The sequence below is a fragment of the Calypte anna genome, chromosome 14 (assembly GCF_003957555.1).
Source record: "Calypte anna isolate BGI_N300 chromosome 14, bCalAnn1_v1.p, whole genome shotgun sequence".
Lineage (NCBI taxonomy): Eukaryota > Metazoa > Chordata > Aves > Apodiformes > Trochilidae > Calypte > Calypte anna.
Genome location: NC_044260.1, coordinates 7,333,227 through 7,350,360, shown reverse-complemented (window position 1 = coordinate 7,350,360; position 17,134 = coordinate 7,333,227). Strand labels below are relative to the sequence as shown.

General features: G+C 41.0%; 1 protein-coding gene across 1 annotated transcript; it reads right to left on the bottom strand.

Moving 5' to 3' along the window:
- Positions 1-1,231: 1,231 nt before the first annotated feature.
- Positions 1,232-17,053, bottom strand: USP42 (ubiquitin specific peptidase 42). The gene is made up of 17 exons (XM_030460222.1): positions 16,978-17,053; positions 13,825-14,062; positions 12,870-13,070; positions 11,514-11,624; positions 11,255-11,357; positions 11,022-11,089; positions 10,794-10,864; positions 9,927-10,009; positions 9,226-9,337; positions 8,691-8,831; positions 8,395-8,495; positions 7,820-7,958; positions 6,487-7,218; positions 6,021-6,109; positions 4,327-5,505; positions 3,546-3,841; positions 1,232-2,791 (listed from the first exon to the last, which is right to left on the bottom strand). The coding sequence occupies exons 2-17, from the start codon at positions 14,051-14,053 to the stop codon at positions 2,751-2,753; spliced, it is 3,696 nt and encodes a 1,231-aa protein (XP_030316082.1). The 5' UTR covers positions 14,054-14,062; positions 16,978-17,053; the 3' UTR covers positions 1,232-2,750.
- Between the last annotated feature and the right edge of the window lie 81 nt (positions 17,054-17,134).

Sequence of the window (17,134 nt, the reverse complement as noted above, 5' to 3'; positions counted from 1 at the left end):
ACTTCCTGTGCTCCAGATTGTGCCCGGTGCCACTTGTCCTGTCACTGGGCACTGAGTCTGTCTCCATCCTCCTTATCACCCACCCTTTAGATTCTAGACATTGATAGGGACTCCTCTCAGTCTTTCCTGGCTAAACATTCCCAGCTCCCTCAGCCTTTCCTTGTAAGAGAGCTCCAAGTCCCCTGTCGTCTTTGCTCTCCCCACCAAGCCGAGGAGCTCCGCTACTTGGGCAGAGACCTCACATCTGTGCTTGGTGCTGCCACCGGGCACTGCCGAGAGCGCGGGGCACCCCCCGCAGCCTGGCACCTGTGGGCAGCGTGTTCCCACCGGAGTTCCCTCTGGGAAGCTGCATCAGCTCTGGGGGGCTCAGAGCTCAGGGACAGCCACACCTCTGCCCCCTCACACCATTGCTCCCCGGATCTGCTTCGGCGCCCACCCCGCGTAAACTGCGGGGCCGCGCTCTGAGGGGAGCGCTACTGGCTCCGCCCTTGCCTCCTCACTCAATAGCCCGCCCGTCAGCTGCCACTCCCCCGGCCCAGGTGATCCCGCTCCAAAAAGGACCGACCAGAGCACTTTGTCCACCCTCTTCGCTGCCATCCCATTCCCCGGCCCGGACTTGCCTACACTGGAGCTGCCGCCCTTAACACTCGGCCACAACTGCCGCCGCCTCAGCAGCCCGCCCGCGAGCTGCCGGGAGAGACCAACCGCTTAACGGCCCTTAAGCGGAAAGCCTCAGTCCCTGCCTTTCCTTTAGTCAGAAATTTGCCCCGTCAGGTTTAAATCATCAGAGAGAAAGACCTTCAGCTGCGAAATACATCGTTACAATAAGGCATGCTCCAGCTAGGAGCGTTTCTCCGTTGAGGTGGTTTCCCCCCCCTAGAGCCGGCCGAAATTAAGGAGACATTTTGTCAATTCCCTTCCGTGAGTTTGAGTCAAATGTGAGGGGGCGGCCCGCATCCCTGCTCCTCAGGTAGATTCGTTAGAACTCCCCCGGTGAAGCCGTAGCTAACGCCGCTGCCCAGCCTGCTTCTCGGCTCCGGCCCGAAGCCGTCAGGCCCTGCCCGCCCTCCACTCCCCGCTCCACTTCGGGAGCTCTTAACCGAGGTACAGCAGTCAGGACTTCAGCTCTGTTTGTACACATGCCAGAGTTATTCATCAGACCAAAGAGAAGACACCAACTCTTGGAGCCAGAGGACCATGGAGGAAAAAAAAGCCAGATACAGGACAGGTGTGTGGTTTCTTTGTCATGTTACTTTATGTAACGTCACATAATTGTTGCCATAGGAACATTACGCAGGGTACACTTATGGTTAGGTTTTATGGTGTTCTCCATGTACCAAAATATTCCTTGGAGTATTTAGTAAAACTCAAACCTTGCTCCTCTTTTTGTTTTGTTGTTGTTTTAGTGTCACATACTGTAAAAATCTACTGCTGAGCTTCCAACCTGTTGCCTGTTTTTGGAAGCTTTTAACTTCTGAGGAGGCCTTCTGCATCCTTGTCTAGGCAGCTGAAGTCCCAAGTTTCTTATCTTCTCTGTGTCTCACTGACAGCATCAGCATCTTCCTTTCAGTGGTAGGTGAGAAGATCTGATTTCATGGGTAGCAAACACACTCTGGAAGCTGTCAATTCACATGACATATTGCATGTTAAATAACTCAAGTAAAACTCAAGTAAAAATCCATTTTAACTTCGCTGTATTTATATACTATATAAATTTTACATGCTATATATTTACAGTGGGGCAAGTGCTTTTTATCTTCTTTAAAAAAAAACAAAGATCAAACTTCAGACATCTCTGAACAACACAGCTTGTATAAACCAGACAGATTATTCAGATGAACTGTATTTAATACAGGTTCCCCACTCATCTCCTGATGCAGGACCAGTGAATAATAAGTGCATCACAGTTTGATAGCATTTAATAATAAAAATAAAAATCACAGTATGAATTTGTCTGTAACTAGACACTTTAGAGAGACAAAACAGACAACTGAGACTTAAGACAAGTGACAGTATATTAAGAAAATGTAATAAAAACATATGGAAGAGTATACAAATAGTCTTGAGAGATACATTCAGAACTGCATATTTGTTGCTTCACAATGTTGAAAACCAGAAGATTTTCTTCAGATCTTGAATATAACTCAAATGTGAAGTAAATAAGTTTCTAGTGTCAGACATCACAGAAAAAAAGATGCAGCTCTTGCAAAACTCTACTTATTTGAGAGCCTGTGAAATTTTAAATAAGTCTTTAAATTAAATATACAGACTGTCAGTTGCAGTTTTTATAATTCCTGGTCGCTCTTGCACCAGATGTCTAACTTGGAGTAACATTACATGAATAACATAAAGTCAACCTGAGTCTGTAATTAAGCAGCATTTGAGATGGTCTATTCCAGGGCATTATCTCACATCAGTGAGATGTTTATGTGGTAATTTACAATGTTCAGCAGTTGTAAAAAGTTTCCACCCTTTTGGATTAGAAGTATATTTTTAAAAAAAGAAAGTCTCAAGTTAAAAACTAAAAAAAAGTTCTTTCATGGTAAAATTCTGTACAGAAATGTTAAGCACCACTTATGACTGGATTTTGTCTTGATGATAATTGTTTTGATAATAACTTTTAAGTTTTGATGATCAGAATCGGCAAGTGTTGGGTTTGGTGTTCAATATCGGTAAAGTGTCGGGTTGGATGATCAAAATGGTAAAATGTTGCATTTGATGGTAAAAAGCTGTTGGTTTTGATGGAAGGTTTAGTTTGAGAACTGAAGGCTTCCAGCAGTAAGCTCCAAAGCTAAAAAAGAGAAAAGAAAGCAATGTCACTCCCTGTCCTGACGTTCAACATAAAACCCTATCTCAGTGGTTTGAGTTCCTGAAGTCTCAAATCTGCCCACAGCTCCATTTGGCTCTGAGTTCTCTCCAGCCATTTTTGTCCTTATTAATTTACTCAAAGGATCACGAGTCCTGCTGAGATGGCACAAGCTAACAGTTCCTGGGCATTCCTTCTCAGTTGCTCCTAGTCTGTCCCTACCATGTTTAGAGGTTCAGTACTCTCTAAAAACCACTGCCACAGCTGCCTGTTTTGAGAATACATTTCATCATTCAGAGTATCCTACTTGTGACCCATCTTTTTAAAAAAGATTGACTATCCACAAGATGGTGGTAAATAACACCCATGGTCTGAATGAAATACTGAAATTCTAAAGACTGAAAAAAGGGCTTTCACAGCCCTCATATCCCACTCGTGTTGCAGTGTATCCAAGTGAGGTACTTGCATCGTCCTTATCCATAAACATCACTTTCCCCTACACAGCCCAGGAATCTTAATGCCCCTGACTCGTGTCATGAGACACTGACTTTCTTATTCTGCTTCTAACCCGTTTCTTCACGACTTAACCATCAGATTAAATAAAATTTTTCCTGGCAGTTTTTGTTTTTTTTCTGGTTTGTTTGTTTTGTTTTTTGTAATGCAGGCTGTTTGGAAGCCATGGTATAAAGCAGGTATTTCATCATACCAACATTTTTACAAGCGTTTTGTGTCTCCTTACCTTTAACATCCTGAGTGGATGTGCTGGAGCTGTATCTCTTGCTGTCACCTGCCGGACTGTAAGGCTTCCCTTCCTTGTAGGGTTGTTTACTGCCCTGGCTTTTGTATTGCTCACATAAATAGTTGCCTGGAGGACAGGACTCTTCCTTCTTTTCCCGTGTTTTCTTCTGGAAACGAGGATCTAAATATTCCAAGAACCCTTTCAGTTTCCTGATGTGTTTCTTCTTTTTCTTCTTTTTCTTACGTTTGCGATTGTCATTGACAAAGCGGAGCACAGAGAAATCCATATAATAAAGTCTGAAGGAAACATGCAAGTTAAAAATAGAAAAACAGATGTGGCACCTGTTGCATATATGAAACGTTATGTTACCACAGGTGATGACTTGCAGAGTGTCAGCTATTTTGTTGTAATTTTTGGACATCTAACTTACTTTAGATGCAGCAAACTTAAGCCCTCTGATTGAATGGCAAAAGTCCTGGTTTACACAGAAATCATCTACAGGGGCTAGCTGTAGGGTATGTGGAATTTAAAAAATCTTGTTGAAAACTAATCAAGAATGGTGTGCACATGTGATTCTACCTACATGGTCCAGATCTAGTGTTCTAACAAAATTCAGCAATATCTTTCCTATCTTCACTTGACCAACCTAAGGACATGATCCCCAGCCAGATTATGCTAAGTAATTTGGAAACAATGAAAAAAAAAAAAGGAGGCTGAAATGAGAAACACCCGGAAAAGATTTAGGAAAAAAATTGCTCATTATGCTGGAATCCTTGCTTACTTGTAATCCTTCTCACGATGTTTATCTTTGGACTTCTTTTTCTTCTTGACCTTCTTGTATTTTTTCATTCTTTGGTCATCTATCTTTCGGCATTTCTTTTCTACCTCACTTCCACTTTCTTCTGTGTGGGTGTATTTTCTTTTGCTATTTCTTAGTCTTTCTTTTTCAATTTCCCGGGATGAGTCCTCAAAATTTGAATGAGCTGACACAGTTGGAAGTCCATGTCTCTCACGAGAATATTTTTCTGATTGCTGATGAGGTACTGAACAATGATGTAAATTTGCTCTGTGGCTACTAAAGTGATGTACATCTTCCTCTCTAGAGAGTGCATTGTGAGGCCATCTGCTTTTGCAGTGATAATCCTTATGCGACCTGTTGTAAGCTTGACTGGATTTGTCAAAGTCTTTATCACAGTAAGAGGACTTTCTACTGTCTCTTGCTCCATGACAGAAATAATATTCATTGTAGTATCTGCATTTTTCCCATCTCCATGGTTGATCTTGATGGTATCTTTCTCGGCTCCAAGTTATCTCTCGTTTGTAGTGATAATACCTATTCCTGTCCTGTTCCATTCTTTCCTTGCTTCGTGATCTATACCAAGAATATTTTCCTGAGCTTTTGCCATCATTGGGACTGTTTCTGTCACTGTGGGAAGATCTATACTTGCTGTCACTACAATACTCCTGCTTATGACGATTTTGCTTGTTTGCTTCCACACTGCGAGAGCACTGCCGCCTAGGGGACTGATCATCTGGTTTGCTTCTGGTTTGCTTCTCCTTCTCTTCAGTGTCTGAGGTTTCTCTCTTTTTTCGGTAGTGCTCTTTGTCATTTTTTTTAGAGTCATGCATTTTTTTCTTATATTTTTTCCTATGTTTATCTTCCTCAGACTTTTTGTTACTCAATCCCTCATCTCTAGAAAACTGACTCTCCAAAACTTTATCCAGCTTTGTAATAGAAGAGTCATTTACAGGTGGTACTTCTACATAGTTATTAGAAATGTCCTTTGTGACCTGGCATTTATCTTGGCATTTATCAGCATCAGATTTAGTTAAAACATTCTCAGTGTTGCAGCTGAAGCTGGAAGGCACCTTCCTGGATTCTTCGTTTGCAAACACTTTTTCCATCACTGCAGTATCCATCTGAACATCATTTTCACAACGTTTCTGAGGTCCAGGGACACTGCACAAAATAAAAACACATTTTTCACTTGAAAACACCCATCTAAAAGATGAATGCTAGGAGTAAAATCCCCTTAAGTAAAGAAATGGCTGGCTACTGAAAAACTGAAGGACACAGCCAACACATCTCATCTGATGAATCACATCAATAGCCAAACCCACTATATTTGCTCTTCTCCCATTGACAAAAAAGTGAAAACACAGATTTCTCTTTCTCTCCCAATTAAGAGGGCAGATAGTAGGACTTTACATTCACACATCATAGAATGGAAAAAAAAAAAAAGAAAAAGGAATAGAGAAAATATTTCTGTAAATGGAAAAAGGAAAACACTCTCTGAAGAAGTGAAGGTTTTCTAAGAGGTATCCACCTGTATGTAAGATGTTTGCAGCACTAGATGATCAGTGTGGAATTCTCTGTGCTGATTTATATCTTTCTATTAAGTAGTATTAGTACCCAGGTAATACAATGATGAACTTGTATGAAATCTTGTTTTAATCAGATTATACTTATTTTACCTCATTTCCTCAGACAAGCTGTTCATCTGGCTATATCCAAGAGATTCTAAGATAATTTCTTGGGGAACTGGTGACAAAGCTACAGTCATCTAAAATTAAAACATAGAAATTAACAGACATAAAAATACTATCTTTAGCAGAAATCTGTGGTTGCAAAATCTCTACATTAGCTGTTAAACAAGATTGAATTGTATTCACTCTCCTATTTTTATACATCATGGGCACTGATTCCCCCAAATACATTTAAGAAACTTATGAAGTACCATCTCAGCTGAGCCTCTTTTAAGTTGAGATGTTCTTATATGTCAGCTCAGCAAATTCTAACGGGTGACCTGCACAAAACATCATTATGGAATCTATGCTGGGTTTTTCATGGCATTTCACATGAAATAGGAACACGGTAATACACCTGAATACAGAATACATCATAGGTGAGAAATTCTAGATGAAACAAAACATAACTCACTGTGTCAAGCAATCCATTTGTTTTAGAAAAGAAAACCTCAGAAGGTTTAACAGGTGGAACTTGGCAAGCGGAATCATCAAGTTTAAGTCCATTTTCTTTAAATTCATTATCTATACTAATAGCACCATTGAGTGAATCTTTTTTTGGCAGCTCACGCTGAGATCTTTCTTCTTTAACATTCTGGCAGGAAGTATGGGAATTCTGCAATGTATGGACCACTTTTCCAATCAAAATTCCATTAGAAGATACTACGTTGCAGTTCCGTTTAAACAAGCCCTTGGTTACCTCAGCTTTTCCTGAAGGCTCTGCACTGTAAGGGACTGTGTTATCAAAGCTTAGTTTAGCATTCCCATTCACTGCTGGCTCAACAAAAGTTTCATCAGGACCTTCCTGTTTAGAATGGTTAGCAGCAACTGACACTCTAGATGTATTTGAGGTAGAATCCAGTGCAGAATTGGTAACTGTGGATGAAGGAAGGGGCTTGCTTAGATCCTCATCCTCTGCAGCACTACTGTGACAGTCAGGCTGTGACACAGTTTGTCGTGCAGGCAATTTGTTATGAATACTGATAGTTATCTTCTGGTTTTTTGAGGAGTCAGTAACTGATGGCCTTGTAATTGCCCAGTTTTGTACACAAGCTGTTGGTGGAGCTGATGATGGCCTTTTTAGGGTGACACCAACATTATTTGGATCCTCTTTTAGGGGTCCATTTCCATTTAAGTGACTTGTATTCTGTATTTAAAAAAAAGAGAGATTACAGGATGGATTCATGCAAACACACAGCAATTAAAATTTTAAAATATAAAATTTCTCCTCTAAATATTTTTACGAATTGTCTCAACAACTAAGAAGAAAAACCACCTTCCTTCAAATATAGATGTAAATCCAACAAATGTGTTTACTTCCTGCTTTTGCTATTAGTATCAAATGAGCACCCTTTTTGAAACCCACCAAAACAATATTGACTTATGCTATTCCCAAGTGTATTATTTTTCCCTTTAAACTTTCCCTACAATTTCTTTTCACTGTTTCAGGTAAAATGATACTGATAGGGGGAGGAAGGATATTTACTTTAAAAAAAAAGTTATGTAACCACTAATAGCCTAAATTTTCTCAAGACTGTAGTTTTCAGTGCTTTAGAAAGCTGAGCTGGAAGCACAAGGTACTAAGTAGCATGGCTGCACAATTTAGGATTAGCCCTTGTTTTAATAATTCTGGCTGTAGCATGAGGGCTATGAAGAAAGCTGCAGGGGGGAGGGAAAACAAAACTCAGATGCAAAAAGAAAAACACCACACACCAAACACAAACCCCACTATCATTATCTCAGATTACCTTAATCATATGAGGAGGAAGTCGTGGTCCTATAAATCCAGCCTGCTTACTGTTAGCCCCCCGCTGACCAAGGAATGGACGGGGATAAGATGGTGCAGGTAAGTAGAAAGCACGTTCTCCAAGTGTCAAATCATAACGCCTTGGGAAAAGAGCAGTGATCTTAGTATTGAGTTTTGAGTTTACAGCTTAAACCCCATCCCATAATTTTATAGCACCAGTTGGTATGACAAAGAAGATATATGCAAAAGTCTTTACCAAGAATATAAACTAAAAATTACATAACGGTCTTCCTACAATGACTCTCTCCTTCAGAGCACTTACTTATCCTTACAGCATCATTACAGATTCATTTCTCCTTTTTTTCTACATTTGCCAACTCCAGAGATCAGATATCTAACAATGTCCACAAATGCAGCAGTTTAACGCTGATAAAGTAAAAATTAACTGACGTGGGGAATTTCTGGTTAAACAAAACTGAATTGTAGCAATAGTAATCTCCTCCAAGAGAGAAAAACACTTGAAAAGAAGAAAAATATCCATAACAGAAAATAGATTACCTTTAGTATTTTTATTACCTGATATAAAAAAGTACATAAGCTTGCTGTGTGAGAACTGTTTTGATATCAGAAAGCTCTACTGAGGCATCATTCATTCTATACCAATGTCCGTTACCAGCCTGCAAATAAAGACAATGGCATCTTTAGATTAACTGCTTGTTTTCCAAGTGAGATCACAGATAGAGCACTGCAGAGCAAAACATACCAAGCAAAACATACAACACAACCTTTCCTCCTAACAGGAGAGGATACCAGGCAATGTTTTAATTTGTTCACGCTGACTTTACCCTGCTAGAAATCAAGCTGATATCTACCTTTATGAAGCAGAGATAGTGTCCTGCATTACAGTTGAAGCCATTATGTACTAGAACTGCATATAAAGCATAGATGAGTGGTTCTCCAATTGCTTGGGACATATATGCTCGAAGATCCAGATATTCAGGGTATTTTACATCCTAAGGACAGAGCAAGAAGATCAAAACTTATCCTGAAATGCCTCATGCAACAGCCTGAAAAACACATTTCTAAAAACACAGACTAGGATTAGATTAATCTGTTTTTTGATTCATTTAAAAATACTTATTTTCATAAACAATGCTTCATAATTTAAGTTGCAGAGAGTGTTTTCTACAGAATTAGCTCTTTAAGAGTAAGGTAGATTCTTACTGTGACACAGGCTCTTTTATCATTATTTAAAAAGAAAGAAGCCACAGCTGTCTGACTTCTCTTCCACTACAGTTCTTAGTCTACAGTTAGTGCCTGCAAATGTTAGCAGCTTTTTAGAGTATTCATCTTTGGGAAACCTTTCAGTCCAAGCAGATAAAGTTACATTGCAGCTGTAAATAGTACCTTGTTGATCTTTCCACCTGTAAAATTTGCAAATCTTTTCAGAGATATGGTGAGGACATTGGAAGAACGATGTATTGTATACCTCTTTGATGCAGGAACCATCTTTTTGCACCTTAAAACCAAGCACAGATAAATGGTTAATAGCAGATTCTTTTACCTCCCAAAAGACAAGTTTTCATCTCTCACACACACTTACATTATTTGAATAATATTTACTCGCATAATGTGTTTTTTCTTTTCATAAATCTAGACACTGCCTTCAGGTTTCTTAAGAGAGAGAAGCCAGCAGGATATAAAAGGACAGCTCTACAGAACAAAGGACACGTAACATTATTTTTTGGTAGCCAAAGAGATTCCTGGACATATATCTTTATTCTGCCAAAAAGGTAGAGCTTCCCAACAGCCAGAGGCCCCAGTGTAAACAATGCTAGGAATAAAAATCTAAAGTTAGTTAATAGCCACAATTCTTACAATTCCAAATATTCAATCAGGACACAAAAATTTCTCTTAGAAACACATGTACTATTTTCCAGGCTCTAAATGATTTCAGCTTATTAGTTATATAAGCAAAACTAAATGAAAAAACAGAGAGCTCAGTCTCATCTTTTTTCTAAACATAGTCAAAAGATAAGTTATGCTGTAAGCCATGCAATGCATTAAACGTGTATCTTGTATGAAGATGTAATTAGTCACAATCTTACTTGCTGCACTTATAGCTATTTTCACCGTCCAGTTGTTCTGGTTTCACAAATTGTTCTAGAGCTCTGGTGACAGATGTAACGGCCTGGAAGAGTAAAAAGGCAGAGTACTAAGTCGTTGAAAATGCAACATTTCAACCAATTACTAGGAGTTCAAGAGAGAACCTTGCTAGTTCATACTTAAGGGACCTACCAGGAAGCAGTGTGAAGGAGGAAGTAGAAACACAATATGCTGAGCATTTATCTGAAAATCATTCTACCTCAAAATAAATACACCTTGCAATACCATAGACAACATCTGTGCTATGCTTTGGCATCATCAATGAGAACAATCAAACTCATCAGTCTTACAACAGGTGCATATTGAAGTCAAGTGATTGAGGATTGTGGTTTCTGTAGATACAGTTTTTAATTTTCCAATTTAAATCCAGTGCATGCATGGAGACCATCTACATGAGTTCCACTGAAAAACAAAGTCCAGTCCATTGAAAAGGTTGATCTCTTTTCAGTGGTGTTTTGTGACCGGACAAGAGGAAACAGAACTGTAACCCAGGAAGTTCCATCTCAAAAAGAGGTAACATCTCAAAACTTTTTTACTGTAAGGGTGAAGGAGCACTGGAACAGGCTGCCTAGAGAAGTTGTGGAGTCTCTTTCTCTAGAGTCTTTCAAGACACATATGGACACATTTCTGAGCACCTGCCCTAGGCGTTTTGGCTTTGGCAGGAAGTTTGGATTCTATGATATCCAGAAGTAACCCCTACCATTTGAAGCTCTTTGTTTTAACAGGGTATGTTTTAAAGTAAGTTGAGTTAATTCAGAAAGCTCTACAAGTCTTTACACATTTCAGTCCATATTCACAAAACATCTTACCTTTATATCCAAAGGAATATTTAGGAAGGGCTCATACGTATCTGAAACAGCCTTGCAGTTCAAGCACTTCACTGGAATAAAAATACAAAAGCTTAATAATATCTGAAGAAGACTAACTCTGCAAATTTCAATTATTAATACTGTAGTCGAACTACAAACTCTTTTACTACAGACAGACAAAAAAAGCCACAGAACAGTTCTAAGGACAGTTAGATTTTTTTAAACTACCTCGTGATCTTAGATATCCTCCAAATATTTGATAAATAAGCGTGGTGCCTTGAGAAGATCTGTCCAATCTGGAAATAAATCAATCACATGTCAGAAGAGAGGCACAGAGTAAACCCTTAGGTTTCTTTTTTTATGAAACATGAGATTTTAATTTACAATAGTAAATTTATGACAGTAAATGAAGGAGCAGGAGGGGCTAGGAAATATTTAAAAGTTAATTTGTTTATGCTTACTTGGTGCTTCCATTTAAGCAAGCTTTCTGCAAAGCATCAACAGTGAAGCATAAGAATTCATGTGCATCCTCTTGACTGCCAAAACGGAAATGTTTTCCTATTCCTAATAAATAAGAGGGTCATTAAATTTCTCTCATAGAAAATCAAAAGCTCCTATTTTTAACATCTCTCTTCTTTAAGGAATCAAAATAATTTACTTTTTATCAAACCATTCTTTGAAAAATAATAGGAAGATTTAAAACCATCTAAAATTACTTACTTTTAAGGCCATTGATAACAGAGGTGGGTTTGATGGCATTATTAGAGAAGCACAGGACCTGGTTTATGTGAGTTTCCATAGTGCACATCATACAGAAGCCTTTTTCATGACCTGAAGAGTGACAGAAGAAAGTATCACAAGCCAGACAAATATATATATTACTATAAAACCCCCATAACCTCTAATTATCTTTAAATTACTGGTACAATGTCTGCTTTCTGTGATACATTGTATTCTCCTAAAGCATCAATTAAAATGTTGATTAAGTCAGTATTAAAGTGCATTTCCTAATAAGAAATCTAAGTAACGATTGCAATGTCATTTTGGTTTTGTAGGCTGACAGAAGCTTGAAACTCCACAGACTTAAGAATATATGGGGAAACAATATTGACATTGATGCTACAGCACTGAAGAGAAGGTGTGTTATTTTCAGCATGCTGCTGTTAGGTGAGCTACATGACACAGAGCTCGGAATCCTCTGGGAGAAAGGAAAGATGAAAGTAATGTAGGTATCAGGACTTCTGTCCTCATTTTTCAACAGGATTCTTAACTGAAATCTTTATATATGTTAAGAAAACACAGTTTAGGTGCTTAGGAATATGGTTTAGCACTGGACTTGCTAGAGTCAGGTTGATGGTTAGACGTGATGACCTTAAAGGTCTTTTCCAGCCAGAATGATTCTGTGATTCTAGGAATAAAGACTACCAGACTAAGAAAGCATACAGGTACCTTTGTAAAAACACACACATATAGATGTGAAAAGAGGCTCTTAGGCTTAAAGAAATTAAAGTATAAAAATTAAATTCAAGTAACACTAATTTAAGGGTTGAAAAAAGACAAGATTTTCTTTAAAATAAAGTCAGTCAAAATTTTAATACAGTCTCCCACAAATTCCTGTTTGGGTTCAGAAGAGACCAGCTTGTAGTGCTTTCTAGGTTGGGTTGGTCTTTGGTTTTGTTTTGTTTTTTTTAAAAATGGCCTAAGAGTCAACATAGAATTTATCAGTTCATTACACTAGCTAGGCTGCAGAGACTGGGAACCTAGGGCACCAATATCCTCAATTCCATCACCTTTCTACCCCTAGGAGCCCTCAATGCCAAGTGTGCATCCACTTTACAATGCAATTCATTGTTCCCATGAAGCAAGAAGTGATATTTTTCTAAGTTTTGCCATGGTGCATTCAATGAACAAATGCACACAGAATCATTTAGGTTGGAAGTGACCTGGAAGATCATGGGGGAAGCCAGCTTCTACAGCTAGAACAGGACAAGTGAGAGTCTTCTTCACAGATTTATTGTTGTTCTTTCACCTTCAGAGCTGTCCAACAGATGTGAAATAATGCTGCAGAGTACTCACAAGACTGGGTGTGTTCAAGAGAAAGCATATAATTGGCTAGAGGAGGTGTGTAGGTTAAACACTGTAGAGTAGAATTCAGGAAGCATGTGTTGCCAAGATTTTGTAGTCCAACTCCAACACTTTGTGTTTGCTGCCAGTCCATACAAATTTTCTCAGGTGGGAAAAGAATCCTTTGTGGCGGGGCAATTCCATCATTAACAACTGTGGGAGAAATATACTTTAGAAAATATATATTGGCTTTGTTTTGCTAAGGGCATTTAAAAACAAGCATTCTGCATAAGCACCCAGAAGAACCAGCTATACTCCAAAACACAAAAACATTTCACACTGAGCTTTAACACTGCCACTTGTATTTTCTGGTCAGCACAGTTTTGGACAGCAGTTTATTAATCTGTTTCAGTTCTTCTAAGACAAACTATCACTCTTATTTCAGTAACTTTTTTTGCCAGGTTTCTTTCCATATGTAGCTTTTAATCTGATTATTAACTCAATTACTGTTTTTTTCCCCTTATTCCACATAGACCACAAACTTACACTTGTCATTAAACACTGGTAAGTATAAGATCAAAGACAGAAAAATAACCAAGTAACAGTCACAGAAGGTAACCCTACAGATACCTTTTTCTGAGCAGTATTATCATCCAAGGGCTCATGGAAGTGTGAATAACAAAGGTAAAATTCACTTTTCCCAAATACTTTCTCTACTATAAATAGCTCCCCATGACTGATTGTAAATAGATCAAAACTAAGTTACAAAGACACTGTAACCAGACAAAAAGAAGTTCTGCAGCACCAGCCCCAGTTGCTTCAGAGGATTAGCAGCTCTACTACTGAAGTCTTTACTTGTTCTAGTCCCCCATTTTATAGCTTTGCAACAAGTAAGAACTGCATTTTCTACTCTTGTTTTGTTTTTAAGAAAAAGGGGTGGGGACACAGACACAAAATACATACTTACCTAGATCTCTTTGGGCAAAAGGCTTAGTTTTTTGAGATGATCTACAATAAATAGCATCTCCATGTCCTTTGTCCACAGAGACTTTTTTTGGATCTTCTGTAGGTGGTACCCGGCCCAGATTTGCAGTGCGTGATGTCATTTTTTTAGTACGGGGTTTCTTAGGTTTGTCAGACCGCCTTGATGATGATTTTTTAGATTTTGAGGATTTTGGCTTGTTAACTATGGTCATTGTTCATATCTGTAACAGAGGAGAAAATTCTGGTTGACATAAGAATGTCAAGAAGCATTCCAGAAAGAAAAGAAGAAATCCTGTCACTTGGTCTCAAAGAAATTACTTGATGTGCTAAATAGCTGATAAGAATTATTAAAAAACCAACACCCAAACACCAAACCCAAAACTAAACACTCAGAGTCTTTCATCAAAAATATATTGCTTTTCACTTCTGCAGAGCTGGCTACTGATGACATTTCTTTCTCTTGCATGGGATTTTCATCCTTTACAGTTACAAAGAAGTTGTAAAAAGGAACTGCGAGTAGTGGCATGTTGGAGTGCTGTCCTGATGAGAACCAGGAGCAGCTGGTTAGCCCATCTTTTCACTCCTGGGAACAACACAGCTCTGACATGCAGAGAATGGGATAAGGCTCTGAGGTATCTTAGGTAAGGAGAGATAGGAAACTCTGGTTAATATACTTCTGCCTGGGTTTCTTCAGCCACTCCAAGATTTGTTTGGATACAATTTTGTCAGCAGTCCTGGAAGAATTTTGCATCTATCACAGTTACAACCATCAACCAAAAAGTTAAACCAAACCCCACTTTTTTCAGTTCTAGTTACATAACACTGTAGGTTCTCCTCTGACAAAATGACAGAGGAATGTAAGCCATAAAAAGGAAATGCTGAACATTGAAGAAAGCAAAACAAACTCAAGGACAAAGGCAATAACTGATACCAAGTCCTTTTTAAAATGCTGATTAGGTTTCAAGATGATACCTCTTTAAATACACTGTGTATATGCATAGTAAGCTGCTGAATAATTACATGATCAATTATCAATTCTGTATGTAAATTTTTGCTGCTATCTTACTGTGGCACATGGGGACTTTTTAAGCTTAGGGAAACTTTAAACTGAGAGTTTAAAGCATAAACACCTCTGTTACACTGAAATAAAGCACAAAGCAGTTTCAGATTTATAGGACAATTTGATTGATATTGATAAATCTGAAGATTTAATATTTAGAGGTTAAACGGAGATTTGTAGCTTAAACAAAGCCCATTAGAGAATCTCCAGTGCCACAAAAGACAAATCATGTGCAAATCCTTACATTGGATCTTTTTTCCTGTAAATTTTAAACTGAAAATCCACTCTATACACATTTTCCATTTCTGAGACAATGAAAAAGTGGAAAATACCCTCTCTTTCTACTGAGAAATTAAGACATCCTTGTCCATTTTGGAAGACTAAGATGACTGATCTTGGACACAGTGATTTTCTGATAAGATACAGGCTTCAAATTGCAGATCCCAGTGGCATCTCCTTTTTCTGATTGAAAGAGAAAGTGTTTCAACAACGTATTTGAAACGTATTTGTGGGACCAAAAAACACAATTAAGACTTAAGTAAAAGGCAAACAGAAGGATATTACCACAAAAATCTTGAGTGTTATCTTGACCAACAGGAGAAGTGTTATGTATTTTTTGATTTATTTTTGACAAGTGAGGGGTACAGCTACTTTGCTTCCACTTGGAGTTTTGCATCAGCATTGCTTAGATTGTTTCCAGCAGTGTCCTCACAAAACACATCAGTTAGGACGTGAATCTAAATATTTATATTTCCTCTCCAGTTTGCATACAATAAATCACAGCTCAGGAAGTTTTTATACACTATCCCATTCACAAAACTGCGTTTAACCAGGGAGTAGCGATGATGCATTACAAAACAAACATTTTCAGCAACACTGAAGTATCTTGGTAAGAATAAAGAGTAACTGTGGAGAACTACTCCAGCACAAATATGACGACCGGGCACATTTGCATCTCTAAATCCCAAACTACACTTCCACACTGCACCTCCACAGGCAAGCGAGCAAGAGAAATAAAAGGAAATGAGGAAACACCGCGAACACGCACGCACGCCACGCTAGTTTTACTTTCATTAAAAAATAATCCATCCAGGAAACGCGAAATTAATGATCACTTCACCCTTCATGGCAAGGCTGTGATGCAGGTGAGGTGCAGGGTAACCCTTCGCGCTCCCTGACCGCCCAGTTCCCCAGCGCAGCCGCCACTCCCGGCCGCACTGAGCCGGACCTTTCCGCATCCCTACACGCCGGACCATCCCGCACGCCAGCCCCGCGGCTCCCGGCCCCGCTGGGGGCAGTCCCGGCACCGGGCTGCTCCGCCTCCGAGCCCGCCCTCCCCACCCCAGCTTCACCTTTCCGGGCCCGAGCCCGCGTCCGCGCCTCACAGTCCGGGGACAGGAGTGCGCCTGGCATCGCCCAGCGGCGACTCCGTGCCCATGGCAACGCGGCGGGGTGGGGGGCGCGAAGGGTGAACCCGAACCCGAACAGAACCCGAAAGGAACCCCACCCCGCGAGCGGGAGGCGGCGGCGCTGCAGGCAGCAACGCCGCGGGACTCGAGGCAGGGGGATGCCGACCGCTCTCCCGCCGGCAGCGGGACGCGCGGAAGCAACGCCGGGTGCCCGGTCCAGCAGAAGAGGGAAAGGGAGAGGCAGGCGGCGGGCGGGCGCCGGAGGGAACCCGGCGCGGAACGGAGGAGGCGGGCGCGGAGGCATCGTGCCGCGCACCGCCACCGCCCGCAGCGCCGGGAGTGGGCCGGTCCCGACGGCCCAGGGGGTGGTGGCGGTGGCGGGGCTGGGTCCCTCCGCCGCGTGCTGGGGACGGCGCCCCGCCCCGCCCGGGGGTCCCACCCCCTCCGGCTGCCCGCCAGCCAGGAGGGCAGCGGCCGAATGCCCGGCCGGCGCCCCGGCGGGCTGGGCTGGGCTGAGCCGGCTGCTCCCGCCGATCGCTTTCCCTTTCCTTTCCCGGGCCGGCCCCTCCCCGCCGGCCCATTGATTTCCAGGCAGGGAAATGCACGCGGTGCTGCCGGGCTGTGCCAGGCCGCCGCCAGGCCTGACTCTCCCCCCCAGCCCCATTACCTGGCTCGGCCCCGCTTGACTCGGCGCTGCCGGGTCCCCCTCGCCGCAGCCCCCGCCTCAGCCCGGCCCGCTCCGCCTACTGTTACAGCCCGTCGGGGAACAATGACGTCCCTCCGCCGGCCTCTTGCATCCGGGGCCCGGCGCCGGCCGGGCAAGC